Source organism: Mustela erminea, chromosome 17, assembly GCF_009829155.1.
Source record: "Mustela erminea isolate mMusErm1 chromosome 17, mMusErm1.Pri, whole genome shotgun sequence".
Classification (NCBI taxonomy): domain Eukaryota; kingdom Metazoa; phylum Chordata; class Mammalia; order Carnivora; family Mustelidae; genus Mustela; species Mustela erminea.
The window spans coordinates 14,701,315-14,716,169 of NC_045630.1; the positions used below are offsets into that span (position 1 = coordinate 14,701,315).

Here is a 14,855-nt window from a genome sequence, read left to right on the forward strand (position 1 = left end):
GAGTCACGTGGTCTGGAGGCGGTCCCCTGAGTCATGAACACATACGTGGGCAAAAAGACAACGCTGGCTACGTCACACTCCCTGGCAGTGAGTCAGCAGTGCCTGTCCGCCCACTCAGACCAAGGTACAGTATCCCCCTTGTGCTCTTCCCACTGAAGAACATACCAGAAAGTGCATCAGAAACAAGCATAGTGGGTTTCGACACTACTTCCACTGCCCCAACTTCCCACAACACAGAAATCCTGAAAACAGCACAAGTAAATGAGCCCAACAACTAAACCCCCAACTTCCTGGGATGGACAAGGAACCTTGGGATGGGTTTTCTGGAAGTGAAGAAAAGTTTACCCTGATTTTTCAATGACCCAAAATATCATGACTATATATGGGCTGCTGAAATGTAAGTGGGATGCAGATGGCTTCATAAGGCATTACTGCAATGGAAATGGATTACAACCCTATGAAGGGCAGCCATTAGAGAAGCAAAAGAAAATTAAACAAATCTAAAAGAGAGTCATTTAGCCCTTTCCGCAAGCTGCGGCCACCCTGCTCGTTCTACTTGATGCGCATGGGCAGCTCTCATCAAGGCAAATTGCAAACGTGCAGCAGAGGGGGAACAGAACACTTATAAAACAGCCAGCGGAGCCACTTTGGAGGGAAATGTTTGTGCTAAAATCGCACCATCACCCAAATGGCTGAAATGTGCCAGTTGCTTTAGGTTTCTGATAAAACTCTGGCTTTTGTGAAGTTGGTCAGTAGAGAGAAGAAAATGAGTTTGGATTATGGGCTCAGCTCTATAAATGACCAAGCACCATGACCCCCACCCCCAACCACACCCACTTCAGGAGGTGGATTTGTTGCAAAAGATGTACTGTGCTGTAACAGTTTCCTAGGCACAGTTTCCAGAAGATTCTGAAGGGGATTCCAGAAGATTCCACAAGGCAGGCTCTATGGAGCTCGAGAAATAAAGTGTGATTGCATATAAGAAATGTTTCTTTCTGCCTCACAAGCAATTATCCCCGTATCAGCTCAAATGAGAGAAAAGAGAATAAGCAGGTAAAACCAGGGGTCAGGGTCTTTATATTAAGGCATTTGCTTGTCCTGGTGCAAAACTGCCGGTGACTGTATAAATTCACAGTGCTGGATGGGCTGGTGTTTGGGACTCACTCAGATGGTGTTTCACCAACAAGCTATTCTGCCCAAGACCATGGAAAACTTCAAAATCTCTTAGTTAAGAAAAAGTGTTTGTGGGACACCTGGGTGGCTCAGTTGTTAAAGGCTTTGCCTTGGGCTTAGGTCACAATCCCAGGGTCATGAGATCGAGCCCTGCATCAGGCTCCTTGCTCGGCAGAGAGCCTGCTTCTCCCTCTGCCTCCTACTCCCCCTGCTTATGCTCTCTCTCTCTGAGACAAAAAAAGTCTTAGAAAAAAAGAAAGAAAAACTGTTTGCATTCTAAAGTAATTTGGATTTGCCAACTAATGCCACGTAGTGACCAGGAAGCCAGGTCGTTCTGGCCTGCTGCCTGTCATTGCCGGCTCTCTGACTGCTGCACCATTGTGAGAAAGCTGAAGAACGAATGAGCCAGGGTCTGCTGGGTCTGCTACCTTCACAGAGAAGATCTCCTGTCCAAATCCATCCAAACGTTCCACTTCGTTGATGTACATGAGCTCAGCTTCTGCAGGCAGGATTCCGCTAAAATCACAACAGCATCAAAGAAGGAAATGGTTAGGGACAACAAAGGCAGGAGAAGGTCCTACCCTCCTGATGGCAAATTCCAGAGCTGTGGTTTAGCTCTAGTTCCGGGAAGAGCAAGCATCACCCAACTGTGAGGACACGCTGCATTACTCAGTAATTCATTAACATAATCCCCACCGGCCTTTACTCAATGGGGAATAATCAGAGGAAGGTAAAGTGTTTAATTAAGAGCCACAGCCCTATAAACACTAATTATTCCTGACATCTCCGTGAATAAAGCTGCCTGCTTTAAAAAAGTAATTTTAAAAAAAAGTTATTTTTCTCCCACCTGGGGGGAAAAAACCTCCACTGTTAAGAAAAAAAGGGGTTAAAAGGAAAAAGTTTAGGAGGATGCTATTTGGGGAGCTCAGTGGTCAAGATGAGAGAGCCTGAGACACCTGCATAGGTCCTCTGAGGTCTGAAGGGGGCCTGTTTGTTCTCCATTGGTCCCAGAACGATGCTCTCCCTCTTGACCTTGACTTTCCCACCCAAAGCCCCTCTTCAGGTCTTCACACAGCTCAAGCGGCTCCCCAGCTATGGCAACAGAGCTTCAGGAAGGTCAGAGAGGCGAATTCTCCATGTGTGCGTGAGCTTGCTCGTGGTCAAGTAGAAAAGGAAAAAAAGGAAAAAAGAGGAAGAAAAAAGAGAACAGGAGAAAGGGGCGGGAGGGCAACCGGCAGAGTTGGGGGAGATACGGGGCGGGGCGGGGGGGGGGGGGGGCGCTGACTCAGCCAGGGGCCATGCTGGGAGCCATTGCCTCGGGCCGGCCTTACCTGTGGGCTTTGTGTTCCTGGGCTACCTTCTGTGTGAGCTCCTCCAGAACAGCCTCTTCCAGGGCCAAATCCTATCAACACAGAAGCAGTTAGGGCCATTTACTATTGTCCGTATAAACCTTAGGCGCTCTCTCCTCCAGAACACGTTCCTGAGTAGCCTCCCTTCCTCCATCTCCCCTGTGCTCCTTCAAGTCCAAGGCTGTCCACTGTAGGACGAGGGTCCACAGTTATTTCTGTAACAGGGCTCTCCACAGCAACCTAGGCTCTCGGCTTATGACTAACATGCCTATTTCAAGGCACGGTTTCTGTCGCTGCCTACATTCTGCAGGGTCCGAGAGGAGTGCTTTTTTCCATTTACCTTCTTCCCTGTCTGCCCCTCAGACTCACTTTTATTGATATTGCTTTGTCAGTACTCATGTGGTTTTTTAAAAAAATTATTTATTAGAGAGAGAGAGAGAGAGAGAGAGAGCAGGGGGAGGGGCAGAGGGAGAGAGAGAATCTCAAGCAGACTCCCCGCTAAGCGCGGAGCCTGACATAGGCCTTGATCCAAGGACCCCAAGATTATGACCTGAACTGAAATCAATAGTCAGACACTCAATCAACTGAGCCACTCAGGCACCCCAGTACTTGCATTTTAACAATCAGGGTACAGGCACATGAATTTCCAGCCCCATTACCCTTTCAAAAGCTGAGTCTAGAAGGGGCCTGTGTCCCACCTTTTCTGACTACCATCTTAGCATCCGTGAGCTAATTCAGAGCTACCTGAAGGCAGAGAAGGCTCATTCGGATGTTACTTGACAGCCTTGGGAGCAGAGGCCATGCGGGCTGAAACTAGGGAGTTCTGTAAGGTCACAGTGCGTAGCTGAGCAGCTGCTTTCTCAGCCACCTGACTCCAGGCCTCTGGGACCCCTGGTGTGCTGGCTCCCAAGCGCTGAGAGCCAACCGCCTACGCCTCTACCCCACACCCCTTCAGTGACAGCGGGAGCACATCAGGGATTGTTAAACCTAACACTGTCTAGGATGGAGAGATAATCTGAAGGCAAAATCCAAGACAGGGAGACCAGAGCAAACAGGCCCTGGGACCCTGACAGAGCTCCTCGCACTGCTGGTGGTAACTTGGGGGAGCTCAAGCCAAGGGCCAGCTGCCTCGGACCCTCTGGGGAAGCAGCTTTCATGCGCCCTGCCCCAGGCGGATAAGCACTGCGGAGGACACCGATATGCACCATTTCCCTCTGAGCTCCAGACAGGCGGTCAGAAGGGGCTCTGAGCAATGTGTCCTGCTGAAGCCTTCTGAGGCTCATCGTAAACTTTGGGGGTGGGGGGCTGGGGGACAGTACCCCCTAAAAAGTCTACCTCAAAACTGCAATAAAGAGCCCATTGCAAATCAGGAAAACATGAAAAATCAGGTTCTCCTAAAGCTGGGAAACGAGGGTGTGACTACATGCTGGAAATCCTACAGGTGGTCCCAAGCAACCTCAGAGAAGGTGCAGGAACTCCTGGCCGCTCTGAGTCTCCATGCATTAACGGATGAATGTGCTGCTTCCTGTTCAGCCATCTGCTGACAGGACTCAAGCCTGTGGGAGGGGACACGCTCAGTTCTATGTCAGGGAACAACAAGGACCGCGTAGCCTAGAAATGGAGTCCCGTGCGCAGCACCCCTAGCTATGGAGCGGAGGTGATAACCCGCTACTAATGTTGAAAAGCTAATGAAAGATATGTGGCCATAGAAGAAAATAAAAACAGGTAAGCGAAGATCGGAAAGTGCTCCATGAAACCTCAGCTTCCCACTTTTAGAGAAGAGAAAGTCCCAAAGTGCCCCTCTGGTGTGTACACGATTCGAGCGCCTCCGTCTGCGCCCCGGGGCCCCCGTGAGGTATGTGCCCCCGCCGCAGAGGACGCGCGCAGGAACGGCCGAGTGCGTGCCTGTACACAGCCGCACACCTGTGGAGGGCCCTGGGTACTTAACTTTGTTCTTTTCTCTGCTGCAGAAATGCCATTTGACAAATTCGGTTGCTTTATAAGATCAAACGAGGCCATTCATCCCATCTTCCCTCCCCCACCAAAGGAATGCATTCTTCTCTTTGAAAGCTCTAGTGGAACCAAGCAGAAAGTTTACAACCTTCCATGGCTCCCCACTGCCTGCTCAATTAGGTCAACACCTGCGCGGGGTATTTAGACCATTCTTCAGGGTGACCCAGCCTCCCCCCTTCCAGACCTCTGATCTCGAGGGTTCAAGGCTTTGGGCAAACGCCTCCTCCTAACAGAATGCTTGTACGTCTCCTGACACACTCACAGCGACCCTTCCTGGAAGAACCCCCTGCACCCGAGGCCCATCACATGGTGTGAAAGGTCACCCCGTCCTTCAGTGCCATCCCAGCTCCCGTTCCCTTGACAGGGCTCTCGCACTCCCCCCAAGCTGGATGGAAGCCGATGCCCTTCCACTGTGGGTGGGGCTCCTACGGCCCTCCCCACAGTCTGCCTACGGTCTGTCTCACACAGTTGTCTGGATGCTCATCCCATCCTGTACCCTTGTCACCCTCCCTCTACACCATGACAGGCACTTAAGGGCAAGCCGCTCTTCTCCACATCGCGGCTGGCCCGTCCCAGGGCTCTTACACAATGCGGGCTTACACGCGCTCCTACACAGGAAGTGATCCAGAAACGCTCCCTGAACTGAACCCCATAAGTGACGTGTAAGTTTCCCATGATCAGACTGGAGTTTCCCCTCGTGCAGAGCTGGTTAATGATCGTTTGTACCCTCTGCCTGTCCTCTGCTTACATTTCAAAATGCATGCACTCTTGGTGCCTAAAAAACACGGTCTTGGGCATCCTTGAGCTTGCATACCAGAGACGGGACCGTCCCGCTAATAGTCGGATGAGAAGGGAGGCAAGGACCAACACAAAGAATAAACACTGAGAATTCGCCATGTGCCCAGTTATGTCACTTGCACCCTCTCCGTTCACAACTGGAATAGGCTTGCTGCTATCCCCATTCTTAGATGAAAAAATGGACACTTCGGGTAACTAATCAATTAAATTTTAAAACAAATGGAATTAAATAATAGCCCGAGTTTGCACAGCTGTTAAGTGGCCCCGCCAGGACATGGACACAGAATGCTTGGCTCCTGGAGCCTGAACCCCGTGACCGCAGGCCACAGTGTATCCAGGCTACGGCACGGGGTGGAGTGACGTGGCAGAAGGCTAGGAACATTCCAGATTCAGACATACACGCTGACAACACTGCTATCCAACAGGACTTTCCGCAATGATAGACATGTTCTGTATCTGAGTTTTCCGGTACAGTAGCTACTAGCCACATGTGGCTACTGACCATTTTTTTAAATGTAGCTAATGCAACTGAGGAACTCAATTTGTAACTTCAACTTTAATTCACTTAAATTTGAATGTAAATAGCCACCTGTCAATATAAGTAGCTGAGGTCCCAAAGAGGGTATTTTTAAAAATTTTAAAAATTTTTAAAGAGGAGATGCATTTTTAAAAATGCAGCTCTGCTCATGCTAGGCTTGCAGGCCTGACCCGTTGTCGCCACTCTACTGGCTCCCATATGCCACAGCCTCCTGGATGCCAAGTTCCTCCCATTTTACTTCCAAATATCTCTTGCATTGCCATCTTATTTGTACTGTCACTTGTAATACCTAAACTACCTCTTTGCCAAGAGCACCACGCAGATTCTCATCTGACCTACTTTCCTGAATGATCTTAATGCTCTAATCCAGCTGTTCTCAAAGTGTGGGGTCTGCACCTCCACCGACAGAGCCCAGGTGTTCTCAGGCCTGAGATGTTTCATTCTCGCTGCGGCCCCTCCCCTCTGCCACTCCGGAGCGACAGTCAGACTCATCGCTGACTTTCGCAATCACTCATGCCACCTTAGCCCTGCTCTCTCTCTCTCCGTCTAGATCATGCTTGGCTCCCTCTTGTCCGCCTGCTGCAATCCTGGCCACTCTTTGAGCTCCGACTCACACACCATTCGTCTTTAAACCTTCCCGACCCGCCCCCCAAGTGGATGTAACTTCGCCCCACGTAGAATCCCGACTGCCCTTCATTATACTCGGCCTGGCCTTCTGTTCCGCAAACTTCCTATTTACTCAACTACTCTGCGGCCTGCGCACCGTTTCTTAAATAACTTCATCCTCTGGGAGTTAGTTACCCAAGTTAGTGCTTTGAGCAAAACAGTCGATTAAAAAAACAAACAACGAGGGGTGAATGATCAGGGTTTCTAAAATCAGAGCCAGGATGCTGCAGTGGGGATAGCTTTTCAAACATTTTAATCCTTCCTCATAACTCTTCTCATTTACCCCAAAGCTACCAAACACACACACACACACACACACACACACACACACACACACACACACACATATATATATATATACACACACATATACACACACACTCCCCAGGGATTAAGACTTAGCCTCATTCCTAGTTTAACCCAAGATTGGACATTTGACTTCATGGACTCATTCAGTGAATTTTTATGCAGGCAGACTTCATGCCGGACAACAGTGACAAGACAGAGAGGGTCCCCTGCTTCACGACTTTACAGCTGACATTCTAGCTGACAATCAATACTGAACATGTTTAGATACTGAAAGAATCCCTAAGTATATGCACATGAAAGGTGATTTAGCAGGAAGTCGTGGATGGCTGTCCTCTATCACACAGGTGGTTGAAGAACAGGAATGCCTCTTGGAGGAGGTGATATTTAAATCAAGACCTCAACGTCAAGTCTCTGAAAGATCTGCGGCAGAGCACTGAAGGTACAGGAAAACCAAGATGAAGGCTCTGGGATAGGAGCAAGCTTGCTGTGTTCAGAAAGGAAGAGCATCAGGGCTCTGGAAAGTAGTAGAACTGGGGATCGGGGCTGGGGGGTATTGAAGGGATGGGGAAGTGTCTTGAGGAGGTGGGAAAAAGCACATTTACTTTTCCAGTGTTTTTACAAAATGTGTCCCTACTTTATAAATGCATGGACTTGCTTCTCCAGGGAATATGTGTATGGAAAATCCTCTGAGATTTTCAAAGGCAAAACTTACACAACCAAAGAAGGTAGAAAATTAATTAAGAAAAAGGAAATTGCACTTACCATAGGAAATAGCACATATTCTCTGAGGAAATCTTGAGAATCAAACTGATTGTAGTCTCCAAAATCAGCTGAGAAGAAGGGGAGGGGAGGAGACGGAGTAAGTGAAATTAAAGATGGAATAAAATAAGAGGAAAATTACTGCCACATTTAGTATCCTTCCTCATCTTATTTCCACACTAGTAAATAAAAACAGTGCCATAATGCGTTTGATTTCGTTACCACTTTTACTTAGCAATACTGTAAATATCAGCATGTAAGCGCAGTTATACAATTGTCTAGGGGGAAAAAAAAAACGGGGAAATTTGAAAGTGATCCCTAAGCTATTTTAAAAATTTGAAACAAACCTATACTTATGTTTTTGTTAAATATGCATCAACACATATCTTAAGAATATCTGCCAAGGGGACTTTTTAACTCAAGGTTAATTAAGAGAACTGAAGAGCCAAACCCATCTGCATCTTTTCATATATTTGCAGCTGGAAATTCCCACTGTAAATCACCCTTGGCAAGCAACCTTGCAAATTTTTACACCTCCCAAACAAGTTCCCATATTGCAAGATGCCAGAAATTCTGTTTTGTCCTGTTTTCATCTCACGACGGTATGTCTGAGCACATGCAAAAAACACAGTGAGTCCATATCGTTGATCTGGAAATGTCTTGCTTCTCATCCCACTGGCTCTCAAGAAGGAAAAAAAAAATCAAAACAGCATACAAACTTAATTCCATGTAAAAATTCTGGCATCTAACAGGAGAGATGGCATGCAGGAGTCCACACGGAAGGCCAGTGAAGAGATGTTGCTGAGAAGACAAGGACTTACCTACTAAACTCATCACATTAACATTAACATTCAAGACAGGTTGGTGGGGGTAGAGGGAGAAGGTGGCTGGGGGATGGGCATTGGGGAAGGAATGTGCTATGGTGAGTGCTGTGAATTGTGTAAGCCTGATGATTCACAGACCTGTGCCCCGGGGCAAATACTACATTATATGTTAATAAAAATAATTAAACACACACACACACACACACACACACACACACACACAGACAACAGAGATCACATGTGCAGCTTGATTTCAAGTTTACTCATCAGTTATCTATATTTTATCTCAAGTTACAATTCTCCTGCTGGGTCTAACTACCCCATAAGTGTTCCCGGGAAAACCATTTTACAAACACTGTAGCTGGGGGAGATTGCCTCAGATCGAACAGCTAGCCTCAAGGACCCAGTGAAAAGGGAAGCCAGGCTACGTACACCAACTTCCCTCAGCCTGAAAGCTATCGCCAGGGTCTTCCGATATCCAGGATTTCAGTAATAAGCCCCATGACAGAAAAGTGAGAGGGGTAAAAAGACAGTAATAAAGTGAAGAGAAGAGAAAGCTTTTTGAAAGGCGGAAGATCCACTGGACAGAGGGGATCTTCTCTTTTTCGTATTAAAGGTGCCTTCTCTGTTATTTTGATGATTTTTCTGCTCTGATGATTTAATCATTTGGGGCACTCTTCCTTTCCCTTACAGTCTGTAAGTGAACAGACGGGATCCAACATACATCCACAAGGTAACAACAGCAGCCACTCGTACAGAATCGTACGTCCAACAAAAATTGCTAAACTTCTAATACCCTGGGATGAAAGAGATCAAGGGAAGGCTGCCTCTTTAGACATTCCAGAACCCAAAAGGTTCAACTTCAGTTCAGAGTCTGGGATGGGAAGTTCAGCTCACAGCTTCTACAACAACAGTCCACACAGTAAGGACTTGGCGGCTGGCATTCCGTTTGGACGGGAACTGATTTTAAGGAAAAAGAATGACTATTGAAAAAATTACATTTTGATCTTCTTTTCAATACTGATTAAAGGCCATTAAGCCACCACTCAATAAAGAGTAATGTATACATCTATGTAAAAATCACGTATGTTACATAAAACTATGTAAAAGTACATGTAACAATTTAGAAAGATTTTAAAAATTGCTGTCTGATAAATCTAAGTAGGACAGATTGAAAGGCAAATGAACTCAACTCTTTTATTTGTTGCTTCATATCACAATCGTGCATTTTATTTTTACTTATTTATTTTTTAAAGTACTCTCCAAGCCCGCATGGAGCCCAACACGGGTCTCGAACTCATGACCCTGAGATCAAGAATCAGACGCTTAACCGACTGAGCCGCCCTGGCACCCCTACAACGATGCATTTTAAACTTTTCTCTTTAACTGTGTGAGAATAAATTATACTACAATGTTTAAAGCTATCACACTTGAAAACTGATGGAAAAGTCACAGTCATACCAGGAAGCCACAAAATATGACCACATGGGCAGTGCAATAATTCTGAGAAAATGTTCCACAAACCCTGAATGTAGCTTTAATTAAAGGCAGGATGAAAGCTGCTATTTCTCCAAATAAAACTAAAATTATACAAGCATGAACGATTTGCAAACAGCTTTCAGAAAGCCACCAGCCTGCCACCAAAAAAAAAAAAAAAAAAAAAAAAAAAAATCACTATTTTGGCTTTTTTTTCCCTATTTTTGCATTTTTAACGTATCTTGGAATGAAAAGTAGAGTTACTAAGGGATCATTTAAGTAAACTCTGTTTTTTCCTCTGAGAGGCCAGCAACACCGCAGTCAGAGAAAAAATGGGATTCCCCATGGCGGCCGTCACCCTCCTTACCTTGCACAGCCAAGCCGGCCAGCCGGATCACCTGTTCCAATGTACACCGCAGCCGTCCTTCCAGCACGTCTTTTTTGACTTGCAGGTAATACTGATATCTGTCCATGGGAACAGAGAGACAAATAACCTTAAAAACACATACTTGGAATATGTTCCCACAAGATCAATGTCTAGATGTAAAACTCTGTGTACACAGTAGGACACACAGGTGATGCCGAGAAAGGTCAGCTCCATAAAAGACGGGAAGCGCCCTCTGCTGTGTTTATCTTCGTTTGATGTGGCAGGTGCCACAGCCCGGGCATTCTCGGTTCGAGAGGGTTCTTATCCAATCATCTCATTGTAAGTCCCCTGGATAAAACACCCGATAAGGACCAGTTCTTCCTAACAGAGACCGGGAAGGAAATGCTCTTCCACACCTGGACACCCAGGGCAGCACAGCTGCCAAACCTGCATCCAACAGCTGTGCGTTCCTAAAACCACTCTGGAAACACTCCATTTTCTAAACTCAACAGTTTGGTGGGGTGGACGCAAACAGGCCAGATAGTCTGGCATTCTGCTAGCAGAGAGGACAAAGCTCTTCAGAGCGAGGCTCACCCCACAGGTCTGGGACTCAACAAAAATCCAACCCAAGTACATCCTCAACCCAGCAGATGCAGAGAAACAGAGTGTGCCCTTGGGCAATGTCCCGGCTCAGAGAGGACCACTGTCCTCAGAAGCCAGGATGGTGTGCTCTTAGGGTTACCTGAACATTTAGAAATCTCCTCACCCCGAACCTTTCTTCCTAGGACTCTCCTTCCCTTGACCATACTCTTAAAACCCAGTCTCCTCCAGAACAGACTTTTCCTAGCATTAATTCTTGGCGAATGCTAACAACCTTTCTGTTCCTGGTAACCGTTAACTCTACTTTTTCTAAACTAGGACATGGCAATCCAGGGAGCTCAAGAGTGACCCAAAACTCTACTCTGTTTTAGAGAGGGGCAGTCAGCACTGAGAGCTAATTACTGTCATCTCTACCTTGATATTATGGATGTCATTACATAGCAACCCAAAGTCTATTTGAGGGAAGGACTCAGGGTCTCTGACCCCTCCGTAGAGTCTCTACTTCCTCTCTCTTCTTGGGTCGACTGGACAGGGTACAGATGACCATGTCAGTCTCTGGTGGGACAAACCTATATTCCAATCAGAAGGACCAACGCTGAGTTATTTAAAAATTCCTTTTAGTAAAACTTAGTATGTAATAGAAAAACGACATGCTTTTCCTACTCCCGCCCCATCTTTCACCTAAAACTATCCATAATCATTTTGTAGTCTCCACTACTGAACCAGTAATTGTACCTCTGTCCATATCAATTGATTTAATCAGTTACAATGTATATAATAAGTATCTGTGCTGATTTTCAAAGACAAGTCCCCAGTATGTGTAGAGAAGCTTTGTGCCCACTCTGTGCTCTGAGATCAGCGGACACGGCTCTGTCTCACCTAGTTATTCTATCCTTAGCTGATTAGGGGCATCCTGGGTTCTAAATCCTGATATGTAAGAGCATGTGACCAAAAGTCTTTTGCTGGTAATGAAGGAGCTGTGTTGCTGTTTCTGAAAATGAACAAACAATAAGGAGGAAATACTAGGCAGGATACTTTTAAAGACCCCCTGAAACTGAAGGCACGGCCTGTAGGGGGTAAGGGGGTGGGGGTGGGGGTCTTTGGGCAATCATCTTCCATGGAATGAAAGCAGAATCATAACCCGTCTCTCTATCAGTCACAGGAGATAATCAGAGTAAACAAAATATTTTGAAGTAATAATTGTGCATGAATTTAAAGAAACACCAAGAGTTAAGTCAAAATAGCAAAGACTCAAGAAATCTGGTTCGCTACAGTTAAAATATGTCTCGTGTTCTCTTCTGGTTCCCTTTCTTCACCTGATCACTAAAGTTAAGCCCCCAAGCTCAGGTGTATTCAAGCTCAACGTTTTCAAAATGTGTCGCCCAAGGTGAGTTAACACTACAGAAGTGTGTAGTCCCACGCACTCCCATAATACACGTGCTGCTTTTCTTCCATTCCAAGGGGAGACAGAGAGCAACTTGGCCACATGGTGAGTGTTAAGGATCTCAGGTTCCATGGTTTTATCTGGAGCTCCAAGAGCTCCAACAGAAATGGTTTACATTAGCACCTTCGCTTCAAGGACTGTGCCCCCTGTCAACCACAAGCAAAGCTCAGCTTTTACAGCCTTACTTAAATAACAGATTTATGTCTGAAAGTATAATCTGATGCATAAAATTGGTTCACCTCCTGGGAGAAAGCTCAGTAAAACCTGAACTAGGAGGAGAAACATGGGCTTCGGAAGTCTATGTCCCTTTCCACGTAGCACAGCACATTTCCTGCTTGTGTTCCCTCCCCTCAAGGTTCTCCCTCAGCACCGTCTGCCATGTTCTCTCCTTGTTCCCGGGCCTGGTTCCTGGTTTTCCTTTGGCACCTGTCTTGGGCCTTGGGGCCCATTTTCAAGGAAAGAGTAAAAGCTCCACTCATTCGTGTAAGGTCACTTTCCCTTCAGGAGAGTGGGAACTACCCGTGAGCCTTTTATGGAAGATCTTTCATGCTTCCAAGCTAGCTGGTTCTTAGAAAGGACAACGCCTCCTTGTGGAAACTGGCGCAAGGAAGGGAGCCCTAAGTCAGCAAAAGATCTTGTAAGTGTCACGAGTTCACTGTGAAAACTGATAGATCACTGGAAGAACAGCCACTTAGAGTCTCAAGACCATACTTTCGAAAGTGGGAGAAGAAGAAGAAAAGAAAGATGAAGAAGTGTTAGTTCATCGTCTCCCCAGAGGATCCTGCTGTGACTTTCTTCAGAAAAGCGAAAGGATATCTAAACTAAATAAACAAAGCAACTAAACAACAACCACAACAAAACCACAGAATTTCGAGATAGGAAGGAATCCTAAGTTTACTGAAGAAAGGTGCAAATGGAATCCTTGAAAAAGACAAACCAACCAACCAGAACACCCAGTTTCAAGGTAGGAAAAAAGTGGTCAAGTTCACCTACTCCTCTTAACCCTACAATGTCAAATCCCTTCTATATGCCATACACTCCATGCCATCTTTTTTTTTTAAGATTTATTTTATTTTAGGGGCGCCTGGGTGGCTCAGTGGATTAAAGCCTCTGCCTTTCAGCTCAGGTTGTGATCTCAGGATCCTGGGATTGAGCCCCAGGCTCTCAGCTCAGCGGGGGGCCTGCGTCCCCCCCCCCCCCCCCCCCCGCCTGCCTTTCTGCCTACTCGTGATCGGTCAGGTAAATGGATAAAATCTTAAAAAAAAAAAAAAAAGATTTACTTTATTTTATTTATTTGAGAAAGAGAGAGAGCGACCATGAGAGGGGAGAGATCAGAGGGAGAAACAGACTCCCCACTGAGCAGGGAGCCCGATGCGGGACTCGATCCCGGGACTCCAGGATCATGACCTGAGCTGAAGGCTGTTGCTTAATCAACTAAGCCACCCAGGTACCCAGTCCTTGCCATCTTGAATGAACTTTTTAAAAGATTTATTTATTTAATTTAGAGAAAGGGGGGGTAGGGGGAAAGAGTATCCTCAAACAGACTCCCCACTGAGCGGAGAGCCCCTCAATCCCAGGACCCTGAGATCATCACCAGAGCCAAGATCAAGAGTCAGCCGCGTAACCAACTGAGCCAGCCAGGCGTGCCCTCTTGAGCAGTTCTGACTTATTTTCTGCTCTCCAAGTTCAGAAGAAACATGGATATTCACACTTATTAAGCACTTCCTGTATGCGGAAGTTGGTTTAATGCTGAGGGACATCCTGAAGAGGTTTACAACAGTCTCTGCCTTGCGAGGATAGTCGTCCTCTCTTGAACCCCTGACGTCATGGTTCTGTCTCGCGCATGTTATTAAGGGCTCCATTTTTAAGAACCAAGGAGTAAAACATTTTAAAAGGTGTTAACCCTAACATTACCTGCCATGGCTAGAGCCTCTGATCAGCTGATACCTCTGGGAATATAATCCATGGGAACGAGCAAAACAATGATTATAGCCCTCTTATCGTGCTGACTCCAATTTCATCTACAGCTATCACTTCTATAACACACGAGGGAGCTTTAGAACAGATCCACGCCGCTCTAGGCAACCGGGTGTCCTAATCCGTCAGCAAGGAACACCGGGATCACTCCTGGTCATTCAGGTTAGACATAGGCTTGTACTGGGATACAAAACCGAGGAGCTGAAGAAAGCAAGAGCTCTTTCCTGGAAGCCATCCAGACGACAAGAAAATCCGAACAGCATTAATGATATGCTACGACAACCATGTGACACTGCGGAGATGACGACGGAGATCGCAGAAAGAGAATGAAATCTGGCACACTTTGGATATTGTTTGGTATGTTTTTGCTTAAAAGGCGCTTTTGTAAAGTATAATAATTCTATCCTGTATGAAGATTAAATTAGAGAATATGAGCTGAAATTCTATTTCTAGCATGTTTGGTTTTTGCTCATTTTTGATTAGAGATTCAGTGCTAACGGTGGTAAAATATAACAGTGAATTCTATTTTGGAAACGTGTAATTTCGTGGAAGCATACTCCAC

The 14,855-nt window shown here is 46.2% G+C and overlaps 1 protein-coding gene across 4 annotated transcripts in view; it reads right to left on the reverse strand.

Moving 5' to 3' along the window:
- PTPN14 (protein tyrosine phosphatase non-receptor type 14) overlaps positions 1-14,855 on the reverse strand; it is a 170,624-nt gene that overhangs the window by 41,646 nt on the left and 114,123 nt on the right. For 3 of the 4 annotated variants that reach the window (XM_032318479.1, XM_032318480.1, XM_032318481.1), the window contains exons 4-7: positions 10,273-10,370; positions 7,609-7,676; positions 2,505-2,575; positions 1,602-1,689 (exon numbers count right to left, since the gene is read on the reverse strand). In XM_032318479.1, the coding sequence (XP_032174370.1) occupies positions 1,602-1,689; positions 2,505-2,575; positions 7,609-7,676; positions 10,273-10,370 (325 nt within the window). The other variant, XM_032318483.1, reaches the window with a different exon arrangement.